The sequence below is a fragment of the Lycorma delicatula genome, chromosome 3, assembly GCF_047948215.1.
Source record: "Lycorma delicatula isolate Av1 chromosome 3, ASM4794821v1, whole genome shotgun sequence".
In the NCBI taxonomy this organism is placed as follows: Eukaryota; Metazoa; Arthropoda; class Insecta; order Hemiptera; family Fulgoridae; genus Lycorma; species Lycorma delicatula.
In genome coordinates this window covers 155,730,556-155,745,327 of record NC_134457.1, presented here as the reverse complement: position 1 = coordinate 155,745,327, position 14,772 = coordinate 155,730,556, and the positions used below count along the sequence as shown (strand labels likewise).

General features: G+C 27.9%; 1 protein-coding gene across 8 annotated transcripts in view; it reads right to left on the bottom strand.

Moving 5' to 3' along the window:
- LOC142322131 (uncharacterized) overlaps nt 1-14,772 on the bottom strand; it is a 391,713-nt gene that overhangs the window by 211,333 nt on the left and 165,608 nt on the right. For all 8 annotated transcript variants that reach the window (XR_012755782.1, XR_012755784.1, XR_012755783.1 and 5 more), the window contains 3 exons: nt 10,890-11,012; nt 6,294-6,586; nt 4,279-4,421 (listed from right to left, as the gene is read on the bottom strand). Coding sequence is in view for 5 of the 8 variants with exons in the window: in XM_075360849.1 (XP_075216964.1) it covers nt 4,279-4,421; nt 6,294-6,586; nt 10,890-11,012 (559 nt within the window). In the remaining 3 variants the exon portion in view is untranslated. The remainder of the gene's footprint in view (nt 1-4,278; nt 4,422-6,293; nt 6,587-10,889; nt 11,013-14,772) is intronic.

Below are 14,772 nucleotides of genomic sequence, written 5' to 3'. Positions count from 1 at the left end.
AATAAATACATTAATTTAAAAATGTATAAAGTTGTTATACAGAAAATAATGTTACAATTCATCATATTTTCATAAAATAAAGTATAAATTTGTAATTATAATGATTGTATACTTAAACAACATTTAAAAACAAATCACTGCTGATAATCATCTGGATCTGAAAACAGAAAGCTAAAACCGGGAAAATCATTACTACCTAATTGAAACTGAACTGATAAAATATAAAAACACACACAAAAGAATAGCATGCTATTACCAAAATTGCTAATTAACTGAATATAATTTCAATTACTTATATTCAAATTAGTTATGTTTGGAACATCCAAATATCTAAGTGCTGGATGAAAAATAGTTATTTGCTAGCTGCCTATGACTTCTATGATCAGCAATACTTTAATAAATAGTACATCCACAATTAAGAAAATGTATGTTTACACAAAAAATATGTATGAATCCAAAAAGCAATCAAAAATGTAAAGGTAAATGTAAATGTAAAGGTAATATTATTTTTTTCAGTCAAAAGTGAAATACAGTTTTGGAGGCTTAAATATACTAAATTGTTATGCAACAATATCAAGTGGTCATAACATGATTAAGATAAAAGCATAATAACTAGTTTAGGCTTCCTAATCACTCCAAAAAATGGCAGAGTGATTTTCATGAAACAGATATCAAACTTGTAACAATTTTTTATAACAAACTGTATAAAATGATTTGTGGTAGTTAATAAACACAATTTTTTTCTTAATCTGAAAAACCAAATTTGTTTACCTCATCAAATTTGTAGATGTAAAAGTCAATTTAATATGTATGAGGGTAATCAAATATAAATGGGATTTTATTTTTTTTTAAATTTATTTATTGAAAAATAAAAGGCAAATATAATTTATTTTTCTTCATAGTTTCTTGCTATAGAAATACATTTTTCCCAGCAAGGAAGGTTTTTTATCACAGCATTGTAGAATGAAGCTGGTTGCGTCAGGAGCCAATTGTGCACGAATCTCTCCACGCTCTCATCATCTTCAAATCATTGTACTCCTAGAGCTTCATAGAGTGGCACAAACATATAAAAATCACAGGGCAATAGTATCAGGCTGTAGGAAGGATTATCAAGTTGAGTCCAGTGCATTTCTTCTAGTTTTGAGACCATTAGAGCTGCAGTATGGGGCCCGGGGTTGTCATGGAGGAGGAAGGCCTCTCAAATCGATTGGTCTCGTCTTTTGTGACAATATGCAGCTCTCATCTCATTCAACAGCTCACAGCATTTTAGTAAACAGCATTGACTGTGCGTTGCTCATGCAAACAATTAATGAGCAAAATGCCTTGCCGGTTGAAAAATATGGTTGAAAGAACCTTGCCAGCTGACAGTTGAGTCTTGGCTTTCACTGGGGTTGCTTCCCTGTCGTCCGGCACTCCATACTGGCTTGTTTCAACTGGGAAGTGTAGTGGTGGACCCACATTTCATCGCAGGTGGCGATCCGACTCAAAAATATATCACCTTCTTTTGTAAACCTTGCTTTAACCCTCTGACAGACCTCCATACATCTCAACTTCTGATCTGCAATTAAAAGGCAAGGGACCCATGTGGCACACACTTACAGAACTGTAGATCGTTTGTGATGATTGCTTGACAGCTCCCATAACTTATTCCAACCTGTTCTGCAATTTTGGATACTCATGACCATTGAAACATACTCGAAAAACTAATTGTCTTCAAGAATGTCTCAAACTGCACAAATGTTTTCATCTATAATGCTGGGTCGAGGACGGCGATCGTGTTCCGGATTTTCCACTCATTCTCATTCTTCCTTGAACTCTTTATGCCAGGCAAACACATGAGTTCTTGACAATGCTTGATCCCCGAACTGTGCATTCAATCTTCGGGAAATTTCCATGGCTTGAACTCCTTCACAAGCAAGAAATTTTATAATTACATGTTGTGCAGTGGAGGGGTGCACCTATTGCTCCGACATCATGAACGTTACTGACGAATTGGTTGGGAGTGTAGAATGATCGGCTCTCCCCACTCCTAATAACTCCCACCCAAGCATATTAGAAGCACAGGCCCAGCTCTATAAACCGTAGATGCTCAGGAACAAAAATCTCATTTATATTTGATTTACCCTCGTAAATTTTGGGTTTCACATCATAATAAAGCATTAAAAACAGTTATAAAGTAAAAAAAATAATAATAAAGATAAATGTGCATAATTCAAAAGAAATTATCATAAAATTATTTGAAAATCATAAAAATATTATTTAATAATATAAATTTAATATGAGAAGAAATAATTTAGTAGAAAAATTTGAAATAACTGAACAGATTGAAAAACAGCCACATGTTAAATACAATTTGAAAACTGATTACAACATTTAAAATTTTTTGGCTTTTCACGATAAGAAATCAAGCTATTTGCTATGTCCTATTGGCAATATTAATATTTCATGAAAAAGATTCTATTATCTGTCCTTAAGCATTTTTCAGTTAGAATCCTCTATAAGAAATTATGGTTTACTTTTACTTTTGTTTCAAAAAAAGTAATTTATATCATTTTTTATAGATTTAGGTATAATTTAGTAAAAATTATATCATGTGGATTTTTTGTTACAACCTTTTTTTGTACCATGTACTGTAGTATGTTCACAATTGTGTCATGGTAACAATAAATCAGAATTAAAGATATTAGCATCTCAGTACTTTAACTTTAATGTTTATTATGCAAATAAAATCTCTTTAACCCTCTTCAATTTTATCCTACTTATTTTCTATTTTATTGTAAATTTTTTTACGAAAAAGAATTTTTATTATCTTTTTTTAATAGATTTCTCATTTATAATGTTTAAAAAAAATCATTAAAATTGGTTGACTAACTTCTGGGATCAAAATTTTTTTTAAAAAGCACCTCACAAAATTCAAGACTTTATTTCACAAGGATAAATACAAACTTCTGGCACCCAACCATAAAAAGGTTCATCCCTCAAACAATGTAAATGATGTGAAGATCATTTAATACCCTCTATTTTCAGGGTAATATTGTTTGCATAACCTGAGTATTGCAATTTCTGAAAAGTAAAAGTTATCTGATTTACATTCTTAGCCACTCTTCAACTGATTGTAGAATGACACCACCATTTTCAACACTTAAAAATAAAAAGAAATGAGCACAATGCACAAATTTTGCAAACAGAACTCAATTATTTTAAGAAAACATATAGTAATTTCAAGAGCCATATAATTCAAAACTATGCATTATTTTTATAATTCAAAATTATTTGGAAGAATGCTCTGAATATATAATGTAATCAGCCAAGAAAACACTTTCACAGATCCTTCTTTGTAAAATTTAGAAATACAATTAAGATAATTATTATCTTAATAACAACATTTTTTATATTATTATTATTATTATATTTTTAGTCAAAAACACTATAATTTCTATGTTGAGTACTATATACCTTTCTTAGCTTCATTTTTTAATTACATGTTGATACGTTTCTAAAAATCTCCGTTGTCAAACTTATTGTACTCAATAGAATATAAACAGTACTCAACATAGAAAATTGAAAAAATAAATTAAAGTAGGGATAAAAGATTAAATTAAGAGCTACTAACAAATACATATGAAACTAAATAATTAAATACATAAATTAGTAAAACATTAATTATGTGCAAAAGGCAATTTTTTAAAAACTAAGTTTAAAATAATCTAAAATAAAAAAGTAAAAAAAATGAGAACAGCTTTTTAAGACATAATTATCATTGTTTTTCCATAAATGAGTTTAATTAAATAAGAATAATATATATTTAATTACAAGTAAACTACAAAGAATTCTGGATTCTTTTAATAAAGTACAAGAATTCTGGATTTAATAAAGTGATTGTTCTAACTTCTCTTATCAATTTGACTAAATCCTTTTACTACTGAAAATCTATTAGAAGAACTATATGAACTTTACCCCCCATAAACATAATGAATATATACATATATTGAATATCATCCAATATATGCATGAAGTAATGCAATCAAAAACAACTTATTTGTTGCTATAATATATAATATTAGAGCAACAAATAATAGAATTAAAGATTCAAAGTTCAATTCCTGGGCATCTGATTTAAAATTTTTTTTAAATTCGCAATCATCTACTTTTGTTCTAGCTAAGAACAGGTGTAAATTTTTCCAAAACAATGTTTCAGTAAACTAAATAATCATTCATTATTTAAAATTCATCTAGTCCTGTGAAAATATTAATGTAAATTTTTTATAGTAAATTTACCTTGATTATTATCTGCATTAGAAGGAGCAGATAGATCATCATCACAAATCATTGCTTCACCAACACCACCCCACAATTCTTCTGCTTCACTTTCACCCGCACCAATACAACCTTTTTCATTCTTCTCACTTAACATGCGATCCCTTCAATTAATAAAAAAAAAAAAAAAGAATTTTTTTTTTAAATCCTTGAAAAATTAATTCAATAAATTTAAATTAAAAACGAGGAAAGTTTAAAAAAATTTCTTCTTTCTTTTTATATTACTTTATTAAAAAAAATATATTACTAAAATCGTTATAAATTAACTTTAAAATTTTGTAAACTTTAATTAAAAATATCATAAAGAATAATTGTTTTACTGCATTGGAGTAAGTCCTGTATAAATCAAACCTATAATAGACATATTTTGGGTATTAACTTTTTTGTAAATCCAATTATAGAAACTTATCAAATTTTAGAGACAACTATATGAAGCATCAAATCTTATAATATACTGGCATATATATATAATCATGCTAATTTGATTTTACACCTTTAATCCAAGGATAACATGATAAATAATATTAATTACATTTTTAAGTGTAAAGGTGTTCATAAACCAAATAGAAGTTACTGTATCACTTCAAATTTTCTTCAACCTTGAAAAGGAAATGTAACAAATATTTTATATTCAATTCATTTATACCCTTTTATTCATTGCTGACAAGGAATAAAAGAATACACATTTTTAACATTGAACATATAGTTTTACTTCTTTAGTTATTACAATTACTTATTGTTAAGATTAATAAAAATAATTATTTAGGGTATTGAGTTAAACAAATATTAAAACTGTTACTGCAAGTATACTCATTGGTGCTTAATTATATAAGTATACATATATGTTTATATATGTGTGTGTGCGCGCGCATGTGCACAGTGATTCAAATATCAAACAGTAAATTTTGAAACTGTTTGTTATAACACTAACAATAACTGCTGAGTATTGTTGCTACCTCTGATAATTGTACTATGATGGTGATTTCATAACCCAAACATACCATATGTGCTGATATAAAATAGAACTACATTTTGCAGGATTAGAGTTGTAATCTCTAATTAATAATTGCTGTTGTAGTTATAATTTTATTTCATAGCAGAATTATTATATATAGAGTTATTTTATAAAAATTTTTCTGATGCTTCTATTTCAAGGAAATGTATCTTCCTGTGCAACACTTTCATCCTGAATATCTTCAGAATAATCCTAGAATCTACCAAACAGGTATGTTATGCCTGGGTGACTTTGGATTCACTCACAACAAAGTGATTAATCAGCTTAAGCACACTTTTTTTGTTTTTTAGTAATGAAGCTTGTTTTATTTAAATGGATATATTAATAACCAGGCACTTATATTTGGGCTACCAGTAACCTTCACATATTGCATGAAATCTTGGTTCATGTGACAAAAGTTTTATAACTTTTGTCTGATTAACCACATCTCCTCACTTTGTACCTACCATATTTGTGTGTAGTGATAATCATCCAGATTATCATCTCTTCCCCAGATATATTTTTGTGGAACTATCTTAAAAGCAGATTATACTAGAACAGTTCAGAATTAAAAAAAAAAAAACATAACATTATAAAAGGTCACTCCAATCCATGTACTAAACAAGTACCTGCAAACATCTGTCATTGCTAGATTTGTCTATGACAAAATGGAAATTAAATGAAAATTTCAGCATCTTTTGTAATGATAATTTTAATTACACAAAATATATTAAATAAAGGATCTCTAATGTAAATTACATTTTTAAATGAAGTTTATAATCTAATTGAGTCCAAAGATACCTGAGTCATTTAAAATAGAGGTAAATGACCTACAAAGAATATTTAAAGAAGGCAGTATGCAAAATAAATTTAGTGAAATATTAAGACCCTAGCTTCAGCACTGCTTATTAATAAATTAAAAAAACACAATTGAACAAAGTAAACAAGAAATAGTAAAATTTATCCACACTGCTACTATTACCTGTGCTGCTTTTCTTCACCACAAGGTTCATCACCAAAACTTTCATCAAAACACTCATCTTCATCAGATGAAAAAATAATCTGTTGATCAACATGTGACGAATGATCTCTAAGGGCTTGTTGATAAGCAACTGTTCTTTCCATAACAATACCACTTTGTTGTGTCCTATGATTGGGCTTTGGTGGCAGTTGTAATGGCACTATCTCAGTCACTTCTATCGCATCATTCAATTCCCTCAGTTCAAATGTCTTCTTTTGATTGCTAGTAAATACCATTTCCATTGGTCTTGATTTCTGTAAAGTAGATTTGTATAATAAAAATAAATTTAACAAACTTTTGAAACATTAACCCAGTTTTAAGTAACTTACATAAGATTGTCTATATATATATATATATATATATATATGTATTATGTTATTTATATATATATATATATATATATATATATATAAAATAAAATTGTCATCAGAGTTTTTTTTAAATGACTATAACAGATAGTGTTAATGTTTATCTATAAGACACACAATATTAAAAAGGTGTTAATGTTTTTTTATTAAATGAGGTTTCTGAAATTACCCCTAAGTAATGAGACAAAGTACTGTTTGTCTCAGTGGTTACAGTAGAGCACTGATACAATTACTAGGCCCACATTTTTAAAGTTCTTTTATAAATTAATGAATCAAGCAGACGGAAGTGGACAACAAAAATGAATGTATTACAGGAATAATATAGGTCAACCAGTGAATGTCATCCATCACACACATGAATTAAACTGATTGGCTTGGAAGAAATTTATTTTCACAAAATGATGTAAATGTTTAATGAATAATAAAAAAAATAACAATGACTGAATCAATGAGTGAAATATGATATTATACCTTTCACTTTACTTTGTCTAACTTTATGTCTTCTTTTAAGTGTGGTGCTAGTCGCAGTTAGAGTTTGCTGGCAATTACAATAGTCAAGACCAACTACCCTACATTTTATCCAGCTAAACTTTTGTCTTTAACATTAACATATGTATTAATCTTCTTTCTTTTATGCAATATTTTTATTATTTATTAATTTACTTTACCCATACGTTGCAAATCTGTTGCTAAAATGGCACTAAAATTAATAATAAAACCAGTTGGCTCAGATTTTGGTACTATTACACAAATAAAATTTTAAAGTGCTTTTTTTGCAAAAAAAAATCTTGCCATTGTTTATCTATAAGACACAAAATATTTAAAAAGTGTTAATGTGTCTTAAATAATTAATTATTAACAATATACAAATTATAGACATGCTATGTTTATAATAAAAGTTTTTTTTTTAATATTTAATTCTTTTAAATCACTGAACTCTAAGGTGTATTCATTTGTTTAGAGTGAATACACCACAGTTCAAAACTTTTTTCTTGACATTTAAAACTTTTGTTAGATTTATTATAGTTACTAAAGAAGTGCTTATTGTCTGTTTAAATTTTCTTTAGTACATCAAGTTTAAGTCAATTAACCAGTTTAATAAAGACTAATTTTCATTATTTTTGGTTTTTCTACTTATTTAGTATTTTTAGTTTTTCTTCACTGTATTAATACTATTAGCCAGTACAGCTGAAATTTTCCCTAAGACAGAGTAAGATATAAAAAAAGTTTAATGATAGATCTCCTGATGTATAACATAAAATGTTAGGCAGAAAGAAGGAAAAATCAAACAATCATAATTACTACGACTACAGTGCTCATGCACTGCTTATGCAGTGTGTTTGCACTGGCATGATGTTTGCCAGTGCAAACATTAAGTATAACAAACAGCATACCATTTGGATTTAAATCAACTGAATCTATCTGGATATAGGTGAACAAGTATGCAATTAACCCCAATGTTTCCTTTAATTCTGAAGCCTGGGGGTAAAGATTAAATTATGTAAAAAGTAATTTCCTCAAATGGAACATGAAGCTACAAGAACTAGGAAATGTAATTATTCATAATTAAAACAAACAATTACTCATAATTAAATTCTTGAATACTATTATGTATGAAGGAGAACAGTTTTTTACTTACTTTAGAAATCACCTAATTAAGAATTAAAGGTTTCATATTCATGTTAGTATTTCTTTTGTAGAATTCATATAAATGTCTGACAACTTTTTAAAAAAGTTAATTCTTTTTTTTAATAAAATTATATTTATAACTTATGTAAAGAAATAAAAGAAAATTATACTTACATAAACTAAAGTATGACTAACATAAACAAAAGTAAAGTTGGATGATATTATTTAGGTACATCCTAGTTGTTTTTAAACTAAAATATATAGTGCTATTCACAATTTAAAATAACGCACACATTAAATAAAGTTGAAAAAAGAGGTTTTAACTGATACAAAAATTCTGTAATAAGTTATTTTTATTAACAATAAATGAATAAAATTAAAAATAAATGAAAGTAAACAACTGCAAAAACTATAAAAAATAATTATCATATTTTTAAATAAATAAAAATTTAGTATTAACTGATTGATCTGCATATTTAATATTAATTTCAAAACAAAAAATGCTTGTTAAAAGTGGGTAAAGGTCCAACCTTTAAATGTAAATTTTTAATTATTTGTAATAAAAAAAACTCAGATATACTGTAATTATCAGTGAGACTAAGCTTTGTAAATTATTTTACCAGGGTTTCATGGGACCGTTGTAACCTATGAAACCCAGTAACATATCCCTTGAAACCCCTGTAAACCTATCCCAATTAATTAAGAATTGATATTATTTCCCAATCTTTAAATAGCGTAAAACTAAATATTTTGATGTTCTAATGATTATTTTTCAACTTCTATTTTTCAGAAAGCAAAAATTTAGTATACTAATCAGGTCTAGGGCCACCCCAATACTTTAATTATGAAAATATGACGGACCTCACAATCAGAATAAAATTAATATTTAGAAAATTAATATTGTTGATTAATACTGGTTGCTAAAATTTACACATATAAACTGAAACATATGTGTACATATCCCTTCTATATGGGTCTTTCAAATCTTAATGTTTAACACATCAGAGAAAAACAAGCCCATTAATCCCTTTTTGTACTATTTCTATCACTTACATTTTTCTTATCATTTAACAACAGTATAAGTTTTATTAAAATTTACACAAAAAGTAAATGATTAACTATGATTTCAATAATCTATATTTTCCCAGCTAACAATTTTCAAATGATCCAACCTACACGTAATAAAAGTTACAGATTGTAATTTGAATCAGGTCTTATACAATTTTTCTGGAAACGACTTCAAATAAAAGTGCACTAAAAATTAAAGAATAATTTTTTCAATGATTCATTAAATTGAAGAAAGAAATTAAAAGAAAAAAAATTACTCTTTAAATTGAAAGGCTATGTTGAATTCAGAAACATCTGTACTCTTCAATTTGCAATATTTTGTTTAAAAAAAGTTCCACCTGAGGTAAATGGAAACAACTTACAATGAGACCACCAGACTTCCTCCTCAAAAAAAATTTGTCAAAATGGGTCTTTATATATATATATATATATATATTAAAAACAGGAACACAATGTATTTAGATCACAAATATTGCCTAACTACTGCAGAACAAGGAAGTAATGTAAATAATGTATTAGAAACTGCAAAAATCACTAGAAAAACCAGCCTAAAAATCTCTTACAAAAAAACAAAATACATTGGAACTAAACACCAAAAGGAAAAGTATATAGAGATGAAGTATAGCAACATCAAAAGAATAGAAAACTTTAAAGTACTTGGGAGAATAAATACAATCCAATGAACTGAATTAAACAGAAAATGTAGAAAGCATTAACAATTGGAATGAGCAAATGGAATTATGAGGTCCAACAAAAAAAATGCAGCATATCCTACAAACCCAAAATCAGACATTAAAACATGGTCATCAAACTGGAAGAGCTACATTCAACAAGAAAGGATAAATACAAGAAATTGAGAAAATTGAAAGGTAATTACTAAGGAAAATATTAGGATCAAGGAAAACAGAATATGGCACCTGGAAAATACGGACAAAGATATATTCAAATATATCTTACAATTATATATTATTGTAGCTCTTTTACAAATATATAAAGACCTTCACAGACACCGTGTGGAAGAGACGTGCAGAATTCTATGGACACCTCAAAAGAATGGACAATGACAGACTGACCAAAAGAATCTTCAACCACCTTTCAGCAGATGAAAGCAACAACCAACTAGGTTAAAGAAAACACAAGGACAGGAGGAAATGAAGATTATAGAAGACATCAAACAAAACAGAGATGAATTCATGAAAATATTGACAAAATTAAGATTTTCAAAGACAAAGATCACAAACCAAGGACAGCCAAGTAGACTGAAGAATAAAAAAGGAATCATGATTAAAAGATGAAAAAGGCCTGGGAAGCAAAGAACAAACTGAATCAAGCAACGAGTTGCCTGCAGTCCAAAGAAGACTAAAACAAACATGAATGAATATATATAATAGTTAGAATATTTGTAAAAATAAGTTGTATTACTTAAATATAAAAGCTGATATTAATAAATCCTTGAATTATTCTCATAACATAAATCTAATTGAAAACTTACCTTTATAGTAGAATTGCGAAGTTTATTTTTTGCACTTGGACTTTCATCTAAATGTTCAATGCCTGGTGTTTCTAAATCTGTACCACTCTTTTGACTACCTACTCCAGAATCTGCATCAGTAACCTACAAAATAAAAATTTTATCATGAAAACTAATTATAACACAAAGAAATGTGTTTATCTCAGCATTAAAATTTGTTCATAAATTATAATATGTTATAGATACCACAGAAGTTAATGGATGTTTTTAAAAACTTACTAAACCACATTTAAATAAATACTAAAATATTATCATAATAATTACATACATTTTAATGGCAAAGTTGGAAGTTAACAGGAAAAAGCTGAGTAAAATGTTTCCTAATCCAGTGAAAAAATATACTATGTCTGTACTGTCTGCATAACAAATCAGAAATGGGATCTTATCCAATGTAAATCAAGAATGGCATTCAATATCATAATATTACAAGACACTACTAGAATTTTCTGATGTACACTACTTATAAAATATAAATTAAAAAAATTACTTAATACAACTGAGACAACCAATATGATCAGCTCTTGTTAATAGCAAGAATAAAATATAAAAAATTCTTCAAAGCCCCTTTTCAACTTTCCTAATTACTGCATTTTTTTTTTAAATTCTATGTCTAAAAAAAATTTTATTGCAAATATATAAAACACGTAAAAAGTAAATGCTAAAACTATAAGTAAACTTCAAATATTTTTTTCACTTCAAGGATTAAATGAACAAGTAAAGTTGCATGTTTATTTATTTAATTTAATATTCATGGTATGAGCAAGTTAATTGAACAAGTAATTATAACTTATCTTAAATAAAACCAAGGGCATAATTAACAGCAAACATTGACTTACTGTAAATATTATATCATGGGAAGTAAATTAAGGCCACAAGATTAAAACTACAATTAGTATATTCGTAATACTTTTAATATTTTTTTTTTACATTTTGCAGGATGTAGTACATAAATATAAGCCTTATTAAAAAAATTATTTTTTTAAATACCACAAAATTATGTAACATCAGAACTTTTTATAAGCCTTTAGCTGTTTATTCAACTAAAACTAAATTTCCATCCATTCCCTGAAGTATTCAAATCTAGTCCAAAGTAATAATTTTATTAATTCATTATTTAAAATATTGTTTTAATATATGTACTTTTTTATATACTTATACATATTATTATAATTCTTTAATTTATAAATCTTAAGTAGCACTAACTGTTGCAACCATCATACCAAATAATTTTAATATGATCAAATAATTTCTACTTAATTTTTTTATTCCCCTTAAATTATTTCAATTTTGCAGTAAATATTTAATTTTTATAAGTTTTAATTCATTCTCTTGTTTCTTTATGAAATAAGAAATTCTAAGGTGATTTTCAATGATAAAATCCAGCAGTCACATAATTTTTCCAGTGAAGCAGGGAAGGTTATGCATCCCAACTCCTGTAGGGAAAGCCTTGTAACAATTCCAGCCATCACCCCCCCCCCCTGATCATAGCCCTGATGAGTTTTAACAGAGGTCTTCTTTTGACCCTCTAGCTGATTACACCTCACAGTAATTAGCCAGGCCTCGGTTGGGATGCCACCGATGTAAATACCTCAGTAGATATTTACATCAGTGAATCTTAACTCAGCCAATCACCTTCGCTATAGGCTTCTTTCGGGCATCTTGACTGTCCTACTTCGTTGCCCTCTGAACTAGCTAACCGAGTTCGCAGAAGCACGAACCCCATGCCTAGATCTACAATTTAAGTGCACTACTAGTGAGTAAATGTTTCATGAATCGAGGCAAATTCAAAATTATAAAACATACCACAAGAAAATGTTCGCAATAACAAAATTTATACCTAGTTCACTTGGTGAAACTCAACTTGATAGTTTACAACAAAATTTATACCTATTTCCTTCCCTAGGTGAAACTCAACTTGATAATTTAAACCTTAGTTAAATTATAACTACGGACTCTGGTCTGGTCTAACATGGAGAAGAGGACAGACCTCTTACTCCCACTCAGCTCCACTGCAGAGTCCCATGTGACATTTACTATATCACAAGAACTACCATCATCGAGATGGTGCTACAACTCACGGCTGCATGGGAAGGAAAGTTATGCAGCTAAAAGTAGTCTAATGAGAAAAATGTCTGTCAGCCTTGACAGACTACTACTGCTTAGGAGCAAAATTATTAACAAGCCCCTAGCTTTAATAATTTCACGGATTCACTTCAGCATACTTTTGACTCATTTTAATATGTATTCTTGCTAATAGGTGGTTTCCTCAGATTGGATATTAACTGTATTCAATAATTTTGACTCAGTCATAATGGTGAAATCATTCTTAGAGTCCATTAACTGATTGCATCTTATTCTTTTTGTAAAATTTTACCTGTTTCCTGATAACAATTCACTTCTTATTAGTAGGCAAGCAAGAGTTCATTAAACATGAGATAATAATTTACACTTATATCCAAATTCAAATTTTGAATGTTTTTATTTATTTTTTTTAAATCTTTCAACAGTCAATTGAGGTAGCTTATATTTTTTATTTACATTCTAATCAACATAACATTCTGGATATAATTTTCTTATTCATTGGATTTTACCTTTACTTTTTTTAAATTTACTTCAAATGCAAACCTAAGACTGATCATGTGCAAAACTCACTGGAATGTGAGGTTCTGTAACATAAGATATTTATTCTAATGAGATTTCATGATTTTCTGTAAAAGAAGAGTAATAGTTTATTTATTATCAATACTGATTTTTGAAGATACTTCTATTAATAAAAGACTATTTCATTAAACCTTTATTTTGATCACAATTTTCAACAGCTTATCACAAGCAATATACGACAGCAAAAAAAAAAGAAGGGTGAAAAGAGATGAAAAAAATAATTTCAAATAAAACAAATTTTGGTATTAATGTAGTAGGTGATCTACAAAGTAGATCATTTGTTCTTAAATACAATCAACAAGAAATAAGAAAAGCATTTACTACATAAACACCAAGAAGGAAATAGAGGAAACACAAACAATAACATAATACACAACACGGAAAATGGCTGACTGAAATATTATAGAAAGAAGAAATTAAACAAAGGTCAGACTAACATTAAATAAAAAGAAAAACTGAAATGGTAGAACCATAATATTATGTGTGGGATGGGATTAAGCAGGGTGGGATGGAGAGCTCCAATCCCAAAAATTATGTTTCCACTTTTAACTATTCACTATTTAAAAATGTAAAATGAGATTGAATATATATTTTTAATTGTTATGCAAAACTATTAATAATAAAATTATCAATTTTTTAATAAAAATAAAAAAAAAACATTCCATTTCATTTATATTAGAATTATATCAACCTATAAACAATAAAACGCATGGAGAATAAGTACAAATTAAATACATAATGAATAATACTACTACTTAGTGGACATAGTGTAATGCGCATTTTCTACAGAGGAAAAATATCAACTTGTTGCTTTCCCTATGTGTAATATTTTTTCTATGACTATGACAAGTATAAGTAGAACTTGCAGAATTCTCTTAACAGAATGATGTTCAATGTATGGCCTGACTGTAGTAAACAGAATAATGGTGTGTCAATTATAGAACTAAACATCATTAGGACTAAATCATCTCAGGGTTTCACATACAACAATGTGTTCCACTGTAAAGAAGCTTACGACAGAAGCAAGCCGGACATGGAATGTTCATTATTCTTTATAATTTCTGAACCATTTTTGGGAGTAACTTTCTTGGTTAAGGTCATCTACAACCTCATGGTTACTATACGCACAATAAACAGTAAATTCTTTCATTCAATAAATTTTAAACAAATGAACAAATTTAAT